The 18,210-nt window shown below is 43.0% G+C and overlaps 1 protein-coding gene across 1 annotated transcript in view; it reads left to right on the top strand.

Annotated features, from left to right (window-relative positions):
- ATP8B4 (ATPase phospholipid transporting 8B4 (putative)) overlaps positions 1-18,210 on the top strand; it is a gene marked incomplete at its 3' end in the record, with an annotated part of 127,898 nt that overhangs the window by 4,196 nt on the left and 105,492 nt on the right. Inside the window, exons 3-4 of the mRNA XM_025212073.1 lie at positions 1,131-1,198; positions 9,522-9,580. Of these exons, the coding sequence (XP_025067858.1) occupies positions 1,168-1,198; positions 9,522-9,580 (90 nt within the window). The remainder of the gene's footprint in view (positions 1-1,130; positions 1,199-9,521; positions 9,581-18,210) is intronic.

The raw sequence follows: 18,210 nt of genomic DNA on the forward strand, positions 1-18,210 counted from the left end.
TTCCCTAACTATCCTCTCAATTTCTCTGTCAGTAATTGTGGCTAAAAGAGATTTTTTTTCTGGCAAGTGCTACTTGTCAGCACTGTTGTTTAGTATGACGCATTGGCAATGTTGGATGGTCATGAATGAAGACACAGAATGAAGGGCAAAAGAAACCTGGCATTAGTTTAGCTTAAGATCATGACTCTTTAGTTGTGGTTATAATTGTAAATTGGACCCCTACTGTAGCTTAATCAGATTTAGGACTGGAAAGGGAATCCTTTTGCATTTCCGTGCTGTCATGTGGCAGGTAAACCAAGCACAGCCCTAAGACTTTGCCAGGGCAATGCTGGTTAGTCTATATATAGCAACAGAACTCTGCTCTTGCCTTTTTCCAAACACTATAGAAAGTAGACTTTGTAATCTAATTTTGCCTTATCTAGGTCCTTTGCCGTTGTGCAATTGTAGAGGGTCCCAGATAATGATCCATGTAGGAAATGATGTTAACTTAGGCCACTGGCAGACATTATATTTATCTAATGTCTAAACTAAACGGGCATTTTTCGAAGGATACCTTGAGTCTGTCAAGGGGTGCCTCAAGTCTAAAAAGGCTGAGAAGCACTGGTCTGTCTCAACTAAAATCGCAAATATTTTGTATGTATTGGAGGATTTTTTTTATTGACTTGTTTGCAGATACACTGAAACTTACAGAATATTTTGGGTACACAGTGTTGTAAATGGGAGAGATGTTGCAAAAGGAGGATGATTTAATATTGTCTTGGCATTGTTTTATTGATCAGTTGTTTTTCTGTGATCTTTTGCTGTCACGTATGGGACAGATCTTCTCTTGGATATGTAAGGATATGCACATGTCCCAGAACAGAATGAAAACCAAAATTATTTGCATTAATTTATCTAGTTGTTTTTACTAACTTATTAATAATACATAAATGGTTATGCAGAAGGTGAAACAGCAGGTTAACTTGATGTGACATAAATACACAAATACCATAGGTTAAACTAATTCCTAGTTCAGCTCCAGTGAAGTGAAATAATTTATTCTAGGATTAAATGTGATCCTTTGAAATAAGGAAACATAGAACAATGCAAGGTTCTGTGTCTAAAGGCCTGTATTTTATTCATTCATGTAGGCTGACAGGTGGTGCTCTACGAAAACTAACCAGAGTGATGATGTTTTGCAGGGAAAAGAAAATAGTAGGTAAGTGACCTGTTTGTTTTGTATGTATATGTGAGCATGTGCAACAGGAAAAATATAAAGTGTTTGTCATTTAAATGTTTTGATATAAATGTTGATTTTGCAGAGACAAAATGGAAAACAATTAATCTTATTTCTGATGTGTACTTGCAGTGAAAATGGAAAATTGCTCTTAGGTTAAAATGGTTCCTTTTGTAAAGCAGCAGACAGGCAGAAAGAGTGAATGTAGATCACATGTTTACCTGTGAAGATCACTGTATCATAGAAATGCACTGCTGGATAGCATATGCATTTTCTGTTTTCAAAGTGTGGAAACCCAGCCTATATATATGAATTTCTCACATTTCATTTCGTGGTACTTTGAACATTTTAAGTCAGCTAGTTAAAGCTCTCTAAACTCAAGAATGTTACAAAATGTGTTTCATTCTCTTCCACTGATTTCTGATTGTAAAATGAGGATAGTCATGAAAACTGCAGATAAGTTTCGAATGACAAACTAATCTTGAGCTAGATCACTTTTAGTACAAGAATCCTTGAGGACACAATAGCAACCAGTCTTCTAACTGCTCCTGCTGCACTTTTTTTTGCCCTCTGGAGTGGTGGTTATGAGAAAAGGACAGGTCTGACTGCAGCAAACACTACTGGCCATAAGATTCTGGTCTGAAGTTTATAGGACACATGCACACCAGAGATGGGGTACATATACACAACTAAAACCCCACCATGTGTTGTTCCTGGAAATAACTATTTTCCTTTTACTTTCATATTCCTGTAGTATCTTATGAATTGTGCATTGGAATGTGAAGACCATTTATTCTCACAGGGTGTAACACACTACATGCTGAATATCTGCAATATACTATTCTGAACATAAATTTAATAGTACACGTATTATCAGTGGGAATCTTCAATAGTAGAAAAAAAGTATATAACTAATATAAGAGCACTCAAGGTAATTGCTTATGTATAATAAAATACCCAAGTAACTGTGTGACACTGTTTCACCCCTTTGTTTGTTATAATATTGCTATTTTTGGTGTATGCATTAAGTTTAATATTTGGGGTTTTGGACTTCATTAGGAAGAGAAATGGATAAAACCATGAAGGCCTGTAGATTGAAAACCCACCTGAAGGGACACATTAGCATCTCCTAGTATAACAGTTTATACCATTCATGCATATGGTCAGAGTCAGGTTTTGTCTGATGTCTTCAGCTGGTGGGTTCGCCGCCAAGCATGCGTGGAGCCCCCCCGCACTCCTGTGGGATACTCCATCTGTCCCAGCATCACAGTGTTCGCAAGCTGCGCCTGGTACCTTGAGATATGTAGAAAAAACATTTAAAGTTATGTCTATGGCTGAATTGCTGATTCTTTGAATCAGCATCAAATCTTCAGATTCGGATTTGTCCAAATCAAATCAGGGACAGTGATCTGAATCAACGAATTGGATCACTGTCCCCAGTTTGGACCGAATCTGGTCTGAATTGAATACAGCCCGTTTCGCACAGCCTTAGTGGATAGGTTCCTTAGGTATGGAAGCTTAGGGGTTTCTGAAACTACTATTTGGGATATGAATTACAACAAGAATGCTTTTTTTCCTTTTACTTGAGTTCAGGCATATGTCTTATGGTCTTGTTAGAGGACAATCTGGGACAACCTTGTGGCCTATCGATTCAGCTGCCTAATTGTCCATAGCAATCATTGTTGATTGAGAGAATGGCTTTTCCTCCCTTCTCTCTTTTGAACGAGCATTCCTTACTTTCAAACAAAAAATCCTGTTCAGCTAAGTAGAGACATTTGGGGAGGTTAATTTGGGTTCAAAATGGCCGCTCAATTTAAACTTAGTTCGTCCTGGTACTGACCTTACACTTATACACCTGGTCTTAGTAGCCGGCAGTTGGTTTAAACCTGTAACTGAACAGAAGTTCCATGCACACAAACTGGTTTAAAAATTGCAGAACCTGGTTTAAGATAGACCTAGATCTATGTCATCTCAGACTTATTTGGTTTAGGTTAGACTGGTGCATGGAACTTCTGTACACTTTCCCTGTGTAGCCCTGGGGCTGGGAAAACCTAGGCACTGACCCCAGCCCCAGGGCTGCTCTTTTAATCTCTCCCATTCTTTTCACCTCTCCCTTGAGCCATTGCTTGCTCCACCTGCCCTGTCCACTCCCCTTCTCTGCAGCCTATCCACCCTCTCAACTTCCATCTCACAAGCTACTTGGGGTGCAGCCTCTTCAATCAACGCTCACCACTGCCAGAGCTGAGGAAGTAAGCCTGGGTAGGGAAGGGTTGGGAGGGATGGGGGTATAGGTTCACTGGGGAGGGATGCAACCCCACCAGCAGGTTGCGCCAGTCCTGTCCACTCCACCTATGTGTTCATAGACTTCATAGATGTTAGAGCTAGAAGGAACCTCGTGAGATCATTGGGTCCAACTCCCTGCCAAAGGGGCAGGAAGTCAGCTGGGGTCAGATAAGGTAAGCATCCAGGTGTTTCTTGAACGTATTCAGAGTAGGTGCTTGCACCACTTCTGTGGAGAGTCTAATCCAGACTCTGGAGACTTGGATGGTAAAGAAGTTTTTCCTTATGTCCAGTCTAAAACAGTCTTCCAGCAGTTTGTGACCATTAGACCTTGTCTTCCCTTGGGGTGCCCTGACAAACAGATGCTCTCCCAGTTCCTGATACATGCCCCTTGTATACTTATAGGCTACCACCAAGTCATCTCTGACCCTTCTTGTCAGGCTGAGGAATCCCATGCCTCTCAGCCTCTGCTTATAAAGCCTACTCTCTTGACCTCTAATCATGTGCGTGGCTCTCCTCTGGACTCTCTCAAGCTTCTCCACGTCTTTTCTAAAGTGTGGAGCCCAGAATTAGATGCAGTACTCAAGCTATGGCCTTATCAATGCTGGGTAAAGCAGGAGGATGACTTCTTGGGTTTTGCTTGAGATGCATTGGTAGAGGCAAGCCAGAGTTTTATTTACTTTGCCGGCTGTGGCATCACATTGGTGGCTCATGTTCATCTTGTGGCTCATGTCCACCCTCAGGTCATGCTTGCCCTGCACCCCTCACAAGGTAATGCCACTCCCCTCATCCTTTGGCAGACCTCCTAACCCTCCTGCTACCCCCCCCTCCTGCTTTACCTGATATCGGGCAGCCATTTTGAGTCAATTTAACTTCCCCCTACCATCCCCAAATGTCTGTACTTAGCCCTTGTGGCAGTTGGAATGCAAACATATTCAAGTATTAAAGGTTTCTCTATCATCATCAAACACTCTGCCTTATCCTGCTTTTGTCTTGCATTTCTGCTTCCAGCCTGTATGTTTAGGGTTCTGGTATTTTACAAATTCATGATTTTTTGCTGCTACTGTTCTGAATCATACCTTCTACTGCACACCCCCAGGCTCTGCTGAACTTGTCTTTGTCAGCCAGTGGCCTACAAGGGAAGTGGGATTAATTTCAACAATATGGGAGGAGTTATGTGGCCGGTTCAGGAAATGTTGCAGTGCTAAAAATTAACTTAGTACCAGACTTCTAAGCCATATTGACAGCCAAGAGACCGGTATAATCCAAGTGCTGTAACAAGCAGTATTGAAGGCGATGGTCATATCCTGATACTTCAATGGGTGACTATTATTTATCTTCTGTTGGGGCCAGTTATGAAAGTTGGGAGTTCTTTGAACAAACTGAGGGGGAGGGCTTTGAGGGTGTAACAATTTGAAACAGCAAATTATTTTTCTAGGTCTTTGGATTTGGCAACTATGATGGTTCAGTAATTTGGGCATGAAATGAGAATCACACTCAATTTACTGCTTACTCTGCTCTAGCCTTCATTTCTTCAAGTTTCCATTTGTGCTTTCTAACTCAGGCATCCATCTCTTCAGTGGGAGGAATATAAACTGAAACTTTGTTTGATCAGATATTTTAGCTTTCTCACCTCTTCCTTGGAACAAGATGCCACTTAGTCATAACACCTGCATCTCTTCGATTATTTTTTTTTGCTAATAGCTATAAAATGTGGTATAGTTTGTGCTTTTTCTGTTTCCTATTGTATTTCTCTTCACTACAACCATTTAACTGTATGGACTCTACTCACTGACAAGCATGCTTATCTTGAAAGTCTCACAACGTGAATGCTGGTTTTTTCAGAGTTCTGTAAACTTTGTAAAAATGGTATTTTGCATTGTTTGGGATCACCACATCTCTTGCTGTCCAAGTCCTGGAGATGGTGTAATATTCAAAATGCAGAACTTTAACAGCTCAGAATTCATGTGTGTTTCCATTATGAAGACAAAGAGACCTTTTGAAAAATTTAGATCTAGGTTTGAATTTAATTCACTTCTGATGTTTGAGATGTTCAGATCTAGAATTTTGGTTTAGTCTAATCTTTATTAACATTTTGTAGCAAGCCAAAGAATCATCCAGTAGAAATCCTCCACTTCCTAAAAAAAATAAAAACAAAATCTGTTCTGGAGACATAAGCAGCTATGGAGAAATTGAATTATTATATCAGGGTGTTGTTTTCTGTAATTTTTTTTGTCTGTAGTTTCAAGGACACAGAATTCTGGATGGGAGAATATTTACCAAACAGATTATTAAAGCAAAACTTTAAAATCCCAGTTTAACCAATTGCGTGATGTTTAATTTACTGCTTTAGGTACATATTGCAAAATGCCCATACAATGGTGCGAACTGCTTGAACTGCTAGCATGATGTTGCTGTGCACTGGTGTTGAGGCAATGGTGTACAGCAAAGGGTTTTATGGATATAGAAACAATCTCACCTGTGGCAAAATCAGATGCACTTTGCAAAGGTGAATAAAATTAGTTCAGTTTATGATAGCATAAGAGTGATGTTATAGCCGTGGTCCAGAAATTATGCAAGAGGCAAGGATTTCTTAGGATGATATCTTTTTTTGGACCAACTATATAGTTGGATTAAGTTAGACAAGCTTTTGAAAGTAAAACATTCTTCCTCAGGTCTTTGTCAGGTCTGAGGAAGAATGCCTTACATTTAGAAGCTTGTTTAACTTTATCCCAAATACATAGTTGGTCCAATAAAAGATATCACTATAAGAAGTCCTTGCCTTTCACTTCAGTTTGGGGCAGTTTTTAGGATCCTATTGAATTAAACGCATTATGCCAATGTAAATCATTTTCATTATTAAACAAGTGTGGATAGGTTAAAATTACTATCCTCTAAGATTTCTTAAACTGATTAGATCGTTTTGATCAGATATGTATCCACATTTTGAACCCCTCCAAATTTAATGATCAGTTGAAAAATTAAGAGTTGTCTTTGAATTGAACTTATCTAACAACAGAAGGTATGGGGAGTTAGATATGGTTTTGATTAATCTCTGCTTAGATTTTGCCTTGACTTGTACTCTGCAGTCTGAGAGCTGTTTGTGGTATTGCCCTTCTTCTATGGCAGTGTAGCTTGCAGCTATGCATTAATGTATCCTTTCTCTCCACTTAGTACCAGAAATGTTAAGTGTTCCATCCTGGTTGTGTACAGAATATATTGCATTTAATTAAAGAAAATCCTCACATAATTCTTCAGTCCCTCATGTCCTGAATCAGTCGCTTGAATTTCTCTGGCTGTCCACTATGTGTATTCCTATCCTGCTGCTTTCATTAGTGAATCTATTGATGGTTTTACTTTGATTTCCCTTTTAATGCATTTGGGAACATGATAAAAGTTTGTTCACGTATTAGTAAGCCTGGTAAACACCAACTACTGTATGAGAATTTGAGTGTAGCAACATCCATCTCTGCTTACCGGCAAGGAGGAGTGGGCAGACTAGGTATTTGTAGAGGGGATTGAAGGAGACTTCTGTGCTCATTTTCATGAGCATACCTTGAGCCATAGCAGTGTGGCTTTTTTGCTTGTTTGTTGAACTCTGGTAATCCTTGTAGCCAACTGAGAGGTGTGCAACTGCAGATTAGTCACTTGCAGGGACTGGGGTATTTGAATCTGTGTACTTAAAGACTCTTTTACAGCTTTTTGCCTAATATATCAGGGGACAGAGTGGACTTTCTCTTGCTAATAAGATTTAAAATGAGAGTAACTTTATGCCTATCTGTTCCTTTTCTTTCTTCCTTCTTAAGCTCTCCTCTTTTATAGGTAGGTTGGTTATTAATAATCGTACCACCATACTGTAACCATAACATTATAGATGATAAACATCCACCTGCACTTTGCATTTCAATTTTCTACTATATCTTTGTGTATTCTTGGGGGTCTCCTAACTGGTGGGCCTGTGTCAGTCAGCAGGAGATGGGACAGCATAAAAATTAGTACCTTTGTACAGTCTTCTCACGTCCTAGGATGATCTTGTTGGCCATTTTCTCTTTGGTTTCTGGGATGCTATTCACACCCCAGAGCCTGAAAAGTGTTCTCCCCATCCTGGAATCACTTCCCCCCTCCACCAGTACATATTCTTGAAGTCCTTTGGACCCTCTTTCTAGGTGCATTTCTAAGAGTTCAGTAAGGTGCTTCCTCTTTAATGTAGGAACTTACAGTTCTTGATCCCAGGGATCTTCTCCTTTCCAGTGACGGTTTCCAGTATTTTGAAACCATCTCTTTCTGCCTTAGAAGGCTAATACCTCATTGCAGACAGAAAACATATTTTGTTGAGGTAGCAGGAATATTGCCAATGTCAAGTATTAAAAAAGGCTCCAAAAGGCTCCAAAATTAAGAAATTGGATTGAAAAATAAAGAGATTTTTTAATCTGGGTTCTCATTTTTTTCTTTCCTAAGTTTTCTGTCTCCAGCGTTCATGTTTTCAATCTTTTCTTTGCAAGTAGAAGGATTAGAAATGTAAGTGCTTTTCAAATGAAAACGGAGATTCTCATGTGTCCTTATGACCTCAACACCTGGAACTTTTAGAAACATATCATGTTGCAAGACTCATGATAAACTTATGATGTTTCCTAGCAGTGCATCTGACACTTTCTAGAGCAGTGTTTTAATTTTTTTAAATTAAAAATATGCTCATATTTTTCTAAGATAAGGCATTTTACACCAGTCTGAAAAGCATTTATTTCTGTTCCTTAGTTGTTATTCCCCATGCTGTAAGAACTCCTTCATTTTAATTGACTTTTGTTTTATGCTTTGTACAATTTACCTCTGCCACTTTGCTGTGGAAATGCATAACATCCTGGTAGAACAACTTGAAATGCAAATGCAAGTGTGTGTTAGGCACGTGAATCAGTATTTTGCCCCTTGACCCTGCTCCTTAGAAAAAATCACATTAAAAGCTTTAGTAGGGTTGGAGTGTTGTTGCTGTGATGGTCCAGGAAATGTAGGAGAGGCAAGGATTTTTAGTGATATCTTTTAATGGACCAACTGTATAGTTAGGAGAGCTGTTGGACAAGTGTTTGGGCATCAAGTACACTTCCTCAGATCCTAAACACTATGCAGGGAGGTATTGCACTGGTCATATTCCTTTTTCAATCAGACATGCCTGTCTAGAAGTGCATAAGGTTGCTTGCTCAAGGTTGCTTTCACTCAAGTAATGAGGATGTGGTTTCATGCTCACCTGCTGCTCTGAGAATGAGTCTTCTATGCCCTCTGTATTCCCAGTGAAAACGCAATCTCACCAGTATGTTAGAATTTATTAGTCAAAGATTAACTTCCATATAAAAAAATTAAAGGACAGACACATGTGCACATTCTTAGGGGCATGTTTCTCACAGAACAACCACTCCCTTTCTAATCTCACTATCCTTGTGTTCAAGGGCTTAACACCTTTAAAAGGCAAATTTAGGAACAAAAATTCATAAGTTGGCTAGACACTAAGAACCAAGGACTAAATATTGGTATTGGTTTTACGACACATTATATATAGCCCAACTCCTGAATTCCTTCCACACAGGAAAGATGAGAATGACCTCCTCTCTTTTGATAGGCCTTGATCTCCCAGTAAGCAGTAGGCCTGTGCAAAGCAGCTAATATTTGCTTTGGATTCGGCCGATTCAGGGGACAGTGATTCAATTTGGTGATTTGAATTACTGTCCTGATTTGATTCAGCCAAATCTGATTTGGAGATTTGGCTGCTACTGGATCTCCGAATCACCTAGGCCCACCCCCCGCCCACTCTCCCAGCCCAGCAGTGACTGCCCCACCCACCTGGAAACAGCCATCTCAAACACATGTATAACAGGGAATTGTCTAAAGGGCCTGAAAATAAGCTTTTAAAGAGATGACATATACTAATATTTGGTACACTGATCAATCCCATAGCCAGTTAAGTGTTGTTTATATTCTGATTACAAATGTTTTCATTAGCTTTTAATTATTATGGGTTTTTCCCCCTATTTTTCAGAGGAGGAGCGGAGAGTAAAAGCCAATGATCGTGACTATAATGAAAAATTTCAGTATGCGGTAAGTTGCTGTTATAATGTTGCATAGTAATGGGCATATACTTACAGCTTGTTTGAGTTACCTTGTGGAAATCTGTGAAAGGAAAGGTTAAATAGTTCTCTATTTCCATGAATTAATTTTAGGGAAACAATTCCCTTGTTTGTTAATGGCAGTTGCATTATAATGGAAAGAAGAATCCAAATGTGTATTGGTATCGCCTGAGGAAGGATTGATATTTGGATTTAATCTTAAACAGGAGCCTGCTGTTACTAATATTTTGTTAGTACCCAGTAGACCAGGGGTGGGCAAAATACTGCCCGCCAGGCCATTTCATTTGGCTCGCAGGTGGGTGCCTACCAATTCACTGTATCTGGCCTGGTCCTGGGCTGCCCCTGCTGTGCTTGCACGAGGCTGAGCCCTGCTCACTCCCATGGGGGAGCATGGGGCCCATACCAGTGCCCTGAGGCCGGGGAGGCAGGAGTGCGGAGCTTGAGCTGGTGGGGGCTCAGGGTCTGCTTGGCTCTCATCACGTGGGGCTCACGTGCAGTTCCCAGGTTCTCTGCCCTAGCCTCATGCCTCCGAGGGGCGCCCCACATGATGAAGTTGGCGGCCCAGCCCCAGTCACTGCTACATGCTATGGAGCCAGGCCAGCTCCACCCCTTTCCCTGCTGCCCCAGTCAAGTTCAATGACCTGCACCACCAGCTTCATCATGTGGGGCTCCCCCCAGCAGTGTGGGGCTTGGGCACATGAGCCCTACATGATGGAGTCAGCAGCCCGGCCACATGTGGTCCCGGGGCTCACTGGGATTGTGTGCCATTGGGGGGCTCTGTCTGCTGCTGCCACTGGTGGCAGGGGCTGTGCGCAATAGCGGGGTGTTTGTAGGGGAAACCCCACACACACCCCACCATACACATGCACCCACGAACCCCCACACTCCTCCCCAGCCACCCCCTCCATACACCCACAACCCTCATACCCATCCACATCTATATATCCCCACACTCCCCCCATCCCACATACAAACACACCTATCCACAGCCCCCCAAAACCCCATAACCACACACCCACACCTTCCCCCACACCCCACATATATGAACACCCACACACATACACTTAGTCCCCCACAAACCCCATACCCACCCACACCCCTCTTACAATATACAAGAGTAAGACTTCATCTTGAGCTATTATGCAATCATCTCTTTATACACAATGCAAATGTACATAAATCAGAACAAATATATATTTTTAAATAAAATTAAAATATTTTATTATAGATGCTTGGTTTTTAATATATAAAGTGTTTTTTTTTCTGGTTCCAAGATGGCAAACTCTCTTCCCGAAAGGAGTACTTCTGGGGCAATGGGAGGGACTTCTGGTGGCAAGAATCAGGGTTTAGGGGTGGGACTTCCAGTTCCAAGATGGCAACCAGGGTGCAGGGCACCTGTCAAGAGGTGGGGCTATCCTTATGGCCCATGACATCTCATCAAAACTCATTAAGCCGCCCTTCGGCTTAAATAATTGCCCTCCCCTGCAGTAGACTCTTGGTGAACAATTGAGGGCTGCATGGGTATCCCCACCCCCTGACAGCTGCCCTGCTTTTTGACAGTTGCCCTGACCCTGGTCACCATCTTGGCACCAGAAGTCCTGCCCCTAACACCTGACCTATGCCACCAGAAGTCCCTCCCCTTGCCCTGGAAGTACTCCTTTTGGGGGTTGCCATCTTGAAACTGGACCCCCCTGCCAAATCATAGACTAAAAAAATCAAATATCTTCTGTAACTTATTAGAATTTTATTAAAAAAAATATTTTTGTCCTGATTTGTGTGTTTCCATGGTGTGTTTGGAGGCGATTGCATAATAGCTCAAAATACATTCTTACTCTTGTATATTTTGTGTTGGGGGAGTACAGAGGTGTATATGGGGATTGTGTGGTTGGGAAGTGGGTGGGAGGGTTTTTTTGTATGTTGGGGGTTTGGTGGCCAGTGGGGAACCAGCCCCGCCCATTTAATCCCATCCTGGTTACTAGGCTGGCACCCATATGATGCAGCATGGGGCTAGCTTGGCCTGACGCATGGTTCCGGCTGCAAGGCTGGGGACCACACAGCACAGCATGGAGCCAGCCCATCTGGCAGCTGGGAACCGTGTGCTGCAGCTGGGATAAGTTGGGCTGGGCTGGCTCTGTGCCGCATCATGCGGGTCACAGCCTTGTGGCTGGGAACCACACAGGGCAGCATGGAGCCAGCCCAGCCTGGCCTCTTTGCACTGCACCGCATGGTTCCTGGCCTCACAACTGGGAACTGCATGCTGCAGCTGGGATAAGGCGGGCCGGGTTGGCTCTGTGTCATGCCGTGCAGGATGGACCCCAACCTTGGAAGTCTTCAAGAGGAGACTGGACAGACACCTTGCTGGGATCGTTTGATCCCAGCCTGCTTGGCCCATCTCCTCCTGGCTGGGTTCCAGCTGCAAGGCTGAGACCTGCATGGTGTGGCATGGGTTCAGCCTGGCCTGGCCTGATCCCTCCATGCTGTGCCACATGGGTCCCAGCCTTGCAGTCAGGAACCATGTGCCACAGCTAGAATGAGCTGGGCCAGGCTGACTCCATGCCGTGATGTACAGGTCCTGGCCTTGCAGCCGGAACTGCATGCTGCTGGGAGGGGATGGGATGGGTCAGGCAGGATCAGTGCTGTACCACATAGTTCCTGGCTGCAAGGCTGTGACCTGCATGGTGTAGCAGAGCCAGCCCAGCTTGGCTTGTCCTGGCTGTGGTGTGTGGTTCCCGGCTGCATGGTCAGGTGGGTTGGGAACTGGCAACAGGGTCAAACCCAGAGAGTGTTAGTGGACGGGTCTGTATAGTCTTGGCAGGAGGTGGCCGGTGGTGTCCCACAGAATTTGGTTCTTGGCCCTTTGCTGTTCAACATCTCTATCAGTGGTTTAGATGAGTATGTGGAAAGCACGCTGGCCAAGTTTATGGATGATACTAAGTTGTGGGGAAAAGTGGCCACGCTAGAGGATAGGATATGGATCCAAGAAAACCTGGACAAGCTGGAAAGGTGGACTTCCCAAGGAGGTGGTGCAGTCTCCAACCTTGGAAGACTTCAAGAGGAGACTGGACAGACACCTTGCTGTGATCATTTGATCTCAGCAGTATTCCTGCCCAGAGCAGGACTCGATGATCTTTTGAGGTCCCTTCCAGCCCTTAATTTCTATGATTTCTATGATACATTACAAAGCAGACAGCAGGGCTGAAAGATACTACACATTTAAGCAGTTTATGCAGTCTATTTGTTACAATGTAGGCAATAGATGCATTGGGACTGGCATTTTGTTAATTAAATATATTTTTAACTTATTTGGGATTGGCAGAAGGCACTTCAGAGTGGTATTATATGGACTAACTAATTTAGAGAGGGATAAACTTTTGTAAACAACAGACTACTTTGTCACGTGCTGTGAATTGACCTGCAGGGAGCTGGAGTTCTAAATAGAAAGGAGAAATTAAATACAAAGGATAGGGAAGTAAGCTGTTGTTAATGAAAGTTTATGCCTCTCTGAATGAGTCTATAAGGTGCAACTGTACCCTTGTTTTCTGTTAATTTCAGATTAACAAAGCTAACTACCTCTCTCTATCAGGGATTGCATGTAGACAAATTAGAAAGGGTCCAGCAGAGAGCAATAAACATGATTAGAGTCCTGGGAAACTTGATTTAGGAGAAAAGGCTGAAAGAATTAGGATTCTTGAGAAGAGAAGACTGAGGGGGAATTTGATAACAGTCTTCAAATACCTGAAGGATGATTATAAAGAGGATGGAGGTAGACTGTTTTCTCTGGACCCAGGGCACAGGACTAGGAACAATGGTCTCAATATGCAACAAGGGAACTTCAAATTGGATATTGGGTAGAACTTTCTTTCTATGAGGGTGGTTAAGCATTGGAATAAGCTACCCACAGTAGTTCTGGAATCTTTATTCTTGGAAGTTTTTAAGAGCAGGTTGGATACTTTACTGGGATGGTTTAGTCAAGGATGAACTTGCCTTGAATGGGGGTTGGACTGGATGATCTCCAGAGGTTCCTTCCAACACTATTATTCTGTGAATCTACAAAAGAATGGATGCGAGTGACATTGCATAGCTAGTTGTGTTTGGGGTGTCACTCAAGATATGAATGTGAGAGAGGAGTTTGTGGAGTTAATGCCTTTTTTGCTTCAGACATCATGCTTAGCTAGGGGATGAGCAAAATATAGTCTGGGGGATGAATCTGACCCACCAATTGATTGAATCCAGCCTGTGGGTGGGTTTCTGCCAATTGATCGTATCCGGCCCTTACTTGCCTTCATAGTGCTCTTCATGGGCCTGAGCCCTGCTCACTCTTGCCTGGGAGAATCTGTGCTGTGCTTCTGTTTGCACCTGCCCTGCGCCTGCCAGACAGCACCGTCCTGGCCCTGGCTAGTGAGGATGGCTTTTTTGTGGAGCTGCTGCTATAGGTGCCTGGGTACTGCTCAACTCCCCACATCCTCAGTGGCTCCTGCTCCTCCTCCTGCCCCTGCTTCACTTCTCTATGCAGCAGATAACACAGGGAAGCTGTGGGGATGTACGCTGGGCAGCAGATGCCCAGCCAGATGGGGGGTGGGGTGGGGGTGGGAACGTTGCAGCCAGGTGGCTCCTGCCCCAGCATACCAGGCTCTTGTTCCCTCAGCTGCCTTCCACCAACTCTGCCTGCTACCCGGTGTGATGAGCAGGGGAAGCCAATCAGTACCGGGGTGGCTGTGGCAGCAGCCCCACCAGGACGCTGTGTGCATGGGCCGGGGCCAGGGCAGTACTGTCTTTCAGGTGTGGCTGGCGGGAGTGTGACATGGGCTGCCCCAGGTTGGAGTGGGCAGGGCTCTGCCCCATGTAAAGTGTCACAAGGACAGCCATGGGCCATATGGAGGTGGGGGGCAGACCATACCAGCACCTGTACTGCCTGGGTGACCTCTGCTGCATATGCTCCCTGCCTGCCCCAGTCAGAAAAAAAAAAAAAGTAAATTGGGGCAAAAAATATATTTTTAAATAAAATTAAAATGTGTTATAGTAGACGTTTGATTTTTTTGTATGTAGATTTATTATTTAGATTTGTTTTTTATCTATAATTTGTTAAAATTATATCTTCTGAAGAATTGTGTGTGTGTGGCCCTTGGCAGCTCACTGAAACTCTTTAAGTGGCCCTCCAGCTGAAATAATCGCCCACCCCTGACTTAGCCCATATTCTTCTCTTGAGCTTTGTAATGATATGTTAGGTCAGGGGTTTTCAACCATTTTTAAGGAGTGTACCCTTTCTGGGTACATTTTTGGTGGAGTGGGGAGGGGGTTGGAGTCAGCCAGATGCGGAGCGGAGTGGGGGCTTGCATATAGCAGTGGTAGCATGGGGTGGTGGATGGTGGTGGCTGCCTCTGCATGCGACTTCCCCCCTGACTCCTGTGTCTGGCTGGCTGGGTGGCACCTATGCAGCCTGCAGAGGGGTGCTGTTGCCCTCGCCACCCCGACCAGCTCCTGCTCCTGGGAGGCAGTGGTACGGGGTGGTGGGTGGCGGTGCTCCGTCCCCATCTGTCTGTGTGTAACCCTAGCCCTTTCCCAAGTACTCCTGGGAGTACGTATACCCCCAGTTGACAACCCCTGTGTTAGGTTAAATATTTGAAATCTGGTCATGATTTTTAATGTGTTTGAAGAAAATGACATAGTGGAACACTATGGTTTCTCTTTCTAAAGGCAGTGTTCTCAGATGTTGTTAAAATATGTTTTATTCAAAAAATTGTTTATGTAAGAATGACTAAAATAGGAACTTTTCATCCTGGCATGCTTCTTTTAGAAATCCAAGTGTAATTGCATGGTACTGAATGTTAGTCAAGAAGTTGTGGTTGCTTTGATCTTCTTTTAAATTTAATACTTCAGCAGTATAGTCAGATTTACTGACCTGCCATTTGTCTTTCCCTTTACTGTTGTGTTTGTCTGAAGTTAGTAATGCTTTGTTGAGTTTCCTGATGTTGAAAATGATAACAAATAGGATGATAGAACTGAATTAATCATGGAAATGGCCAGTAACTTGCATTTGATACAGGTTTTTTCCGTATTGGTGGTTTCATTTTTGTTTGGGGACATCACCATAGCATCTGTTTATCAAGATTTATTTAAAAATATATACTTAAAATATCAAGTAATTATAAATAATTTATTCCTGTAAATAAGAAATAGTAATTATTCTCCCATAAGTATTTGAGCTGTGAAGACCCACAACCAATTAAACAAGCATTATCCTATGTATTGGCTGAAAGACTCTTTGTGGGACACTCCCAGTCATTTATAAACCTGGAGGAAGTCTGAAATGTTTATTTTTACTTTTTCTCAGTTTAATGAACAGTAATTTACAAGTGAATGCACAGATTAAATAAACTGAAAGTGCTGCGTGGAGTGGTGTTGATAGTCAACACCAATATCTTTTGTAAAGTAGGTATTTCCATGTGTGTTTTTCAGTATTTTTAAATTGGCATATCAACCTAGATAGAATACTGTTTACCATGATTGAAAAGTGCTTTCTATTTTGCAGAAAGCATTGTAGTTTCATTGCTCATGCTTCCATATTTAAACAAAGGACTCATTTACATTTTAGGCTATTGAAGAAAGTATTTTGTAATGTTATACATGTCTGACAGTGGAGAGCCAACTGTTAAATTTGAGTAAATAAATTGCCCATTCCAGGAGTCCTCCATTCCCAATAATGCATCTACCTGGATTTATATACAGGCCTGTAAAACTTGGCTATTTTTCAATTGCTCACTTTTATAATGACCAGTATTTTTTAAAATAAAAAAATGCAAGGATTTTAGAAGAGATGTAGAGTTTAAGGTAAGGAACATTTTGAGTATGATCATTTTGACACCATTTCCTTTAACTATGGACTTTTAAGCCAATATTAAAAAAAATCACTTAGTATTTGAAAACAGCCTTGAACCAAGAGGCCTAGAAAATTAAAAGTTTACATAAAATAAAACATAAATCAAGTAAAAAATTAAAAACCACCTCAGAAAATCAAGGAGGAAAAAGTTAGTTTTGATAGATCCTTTGGAAACACAGGAAATGTGACATTTTATTTCTGGTAATAGACAGTTGACTGTACAAACACTAAACCTATAAATCAAATCAGAGTGAAGTTTACCAAGGTTAACAGTTACAACGCTTCTTGGAAAAACCACCAACTCTAACTGTCCCACTGTGGTTTTTAATCTAGTTTCAAAATTTTACTAATTGTCAAGTGATATGATATATAGTCACTTAAAGAGGAAGCCCATGATACATTAAGGTTCTTCAGTTGATACTTCACTTAAGTGGCCTGAAATCTAATGTATTTAGGTTTTGTTTCTCTTTCTTTTTCTTTTCTAAGCACTTCCATTAACAATAATGCCATTCAGATTATTCAGAATACAATGATCCTTACTACTAATAAAAATACTAATACTTAATGCTACTTCTTTCTTCTAAGCAAAATCTGTAAATGCTTTAAGGCAGGGGCAGCTGCTGTTTATGGCTTCATGCTCCTGGCATTCAGAGACACCAGAATGGAGGCAGGGGACTCCAGCTTCCAGCTGTGTAGGAAAGAGCAGCACACGATGCTACTATGAAGGGATGCCAGGTGTCACTGCCAAGATCCGGGTTGGTCCTTCCCTGGCTCTGCAGCTGTTGCTCAATTCAGGACTTTGGATTCTTGGTCACTTGGAGGTAACCACTCTCTTGCAGCAGTGCCCTGTTCCCACTGCTCCCCTTTCCCCTGCCTCTATTCTGCACCCTGTCACAACTCAAAGTTGTGATTTTTGTTTTGTGTGCGCTTCGGCACTGCTAAATTATTTTCCCGCCAAATTGCAGCTTCTTTGCACAGTGGAGTTTTCTGCTGCAAAGGAGAACTCCGGTGCAACGTAGAATTTTCCCGCCAGTTATAGCTTTCTTTCCGGTCCCTTCTGACCCCGCGTGCCCGGGCTGCTGGCCACAGCCCGCGTGCGCAAAGACGGGTCCGCATATCGCTCCCGGCTCGCACACGGCGACATGGATGGGATCGGGAGGCGGCCTGCACATGGCGATGAGGATGGGATTAGAAGGAGACACGCTAGAGCTAGAATTGGTTAAGAACTGCCCTTGGTGCAATAACCAACGTCAAGTGAAAAGCTTTGAGGAACTGGAGGCGCATATCGCTTACCACCAGGCGGGCGGAACGGGTGAAAGATTTGTCAGTGGACGCCTTTCGCTGAAGGGAGAGAGGGAAGTGCATTTGCGCCCCGCGGTGTTCGGGTGTATAATGAGAAACGAACGGGTCCTTTTCAGGCCCCTTGATACTGTGTCCCTCGCTGGACCCAACCCGGTGGGCGAAACTAACCCGTCCTTCACCCGGGAGTGTGCCCGATGCCTACGATATGCTCAGGAGAGTGAAGAACCAGAGCCAATCGGCCGGTTCCCTCCCCTCATGGCGGCTAGATTAAGGGGTTGCGAGCTACCATCCGAGCTCTGCGAAGATCTGGAGACGGAGGAACGAGCCGCAGATGAGAGGGTGGCCTTGTGGTACGACAAGGGGGGAAAATGTAGTGCAACTTTTCGTACTGTAATGAATCTAATGCACAAGAATTTAAGTTT

This window comes from Alligator sinensis, unplaced genomic scaffold (assembly GCF_000455745.1).
Source record: "Alligator sinensis unplaced genomic scaffold, ASM45574v1 scaffold476_1, whole genome shotgun sequence".
Lineage (NCBI taxonomy): Eukaryota > Metazoa > Chordata > Crocodylia > Alligatoridae > Alligator > Alligator sinensis.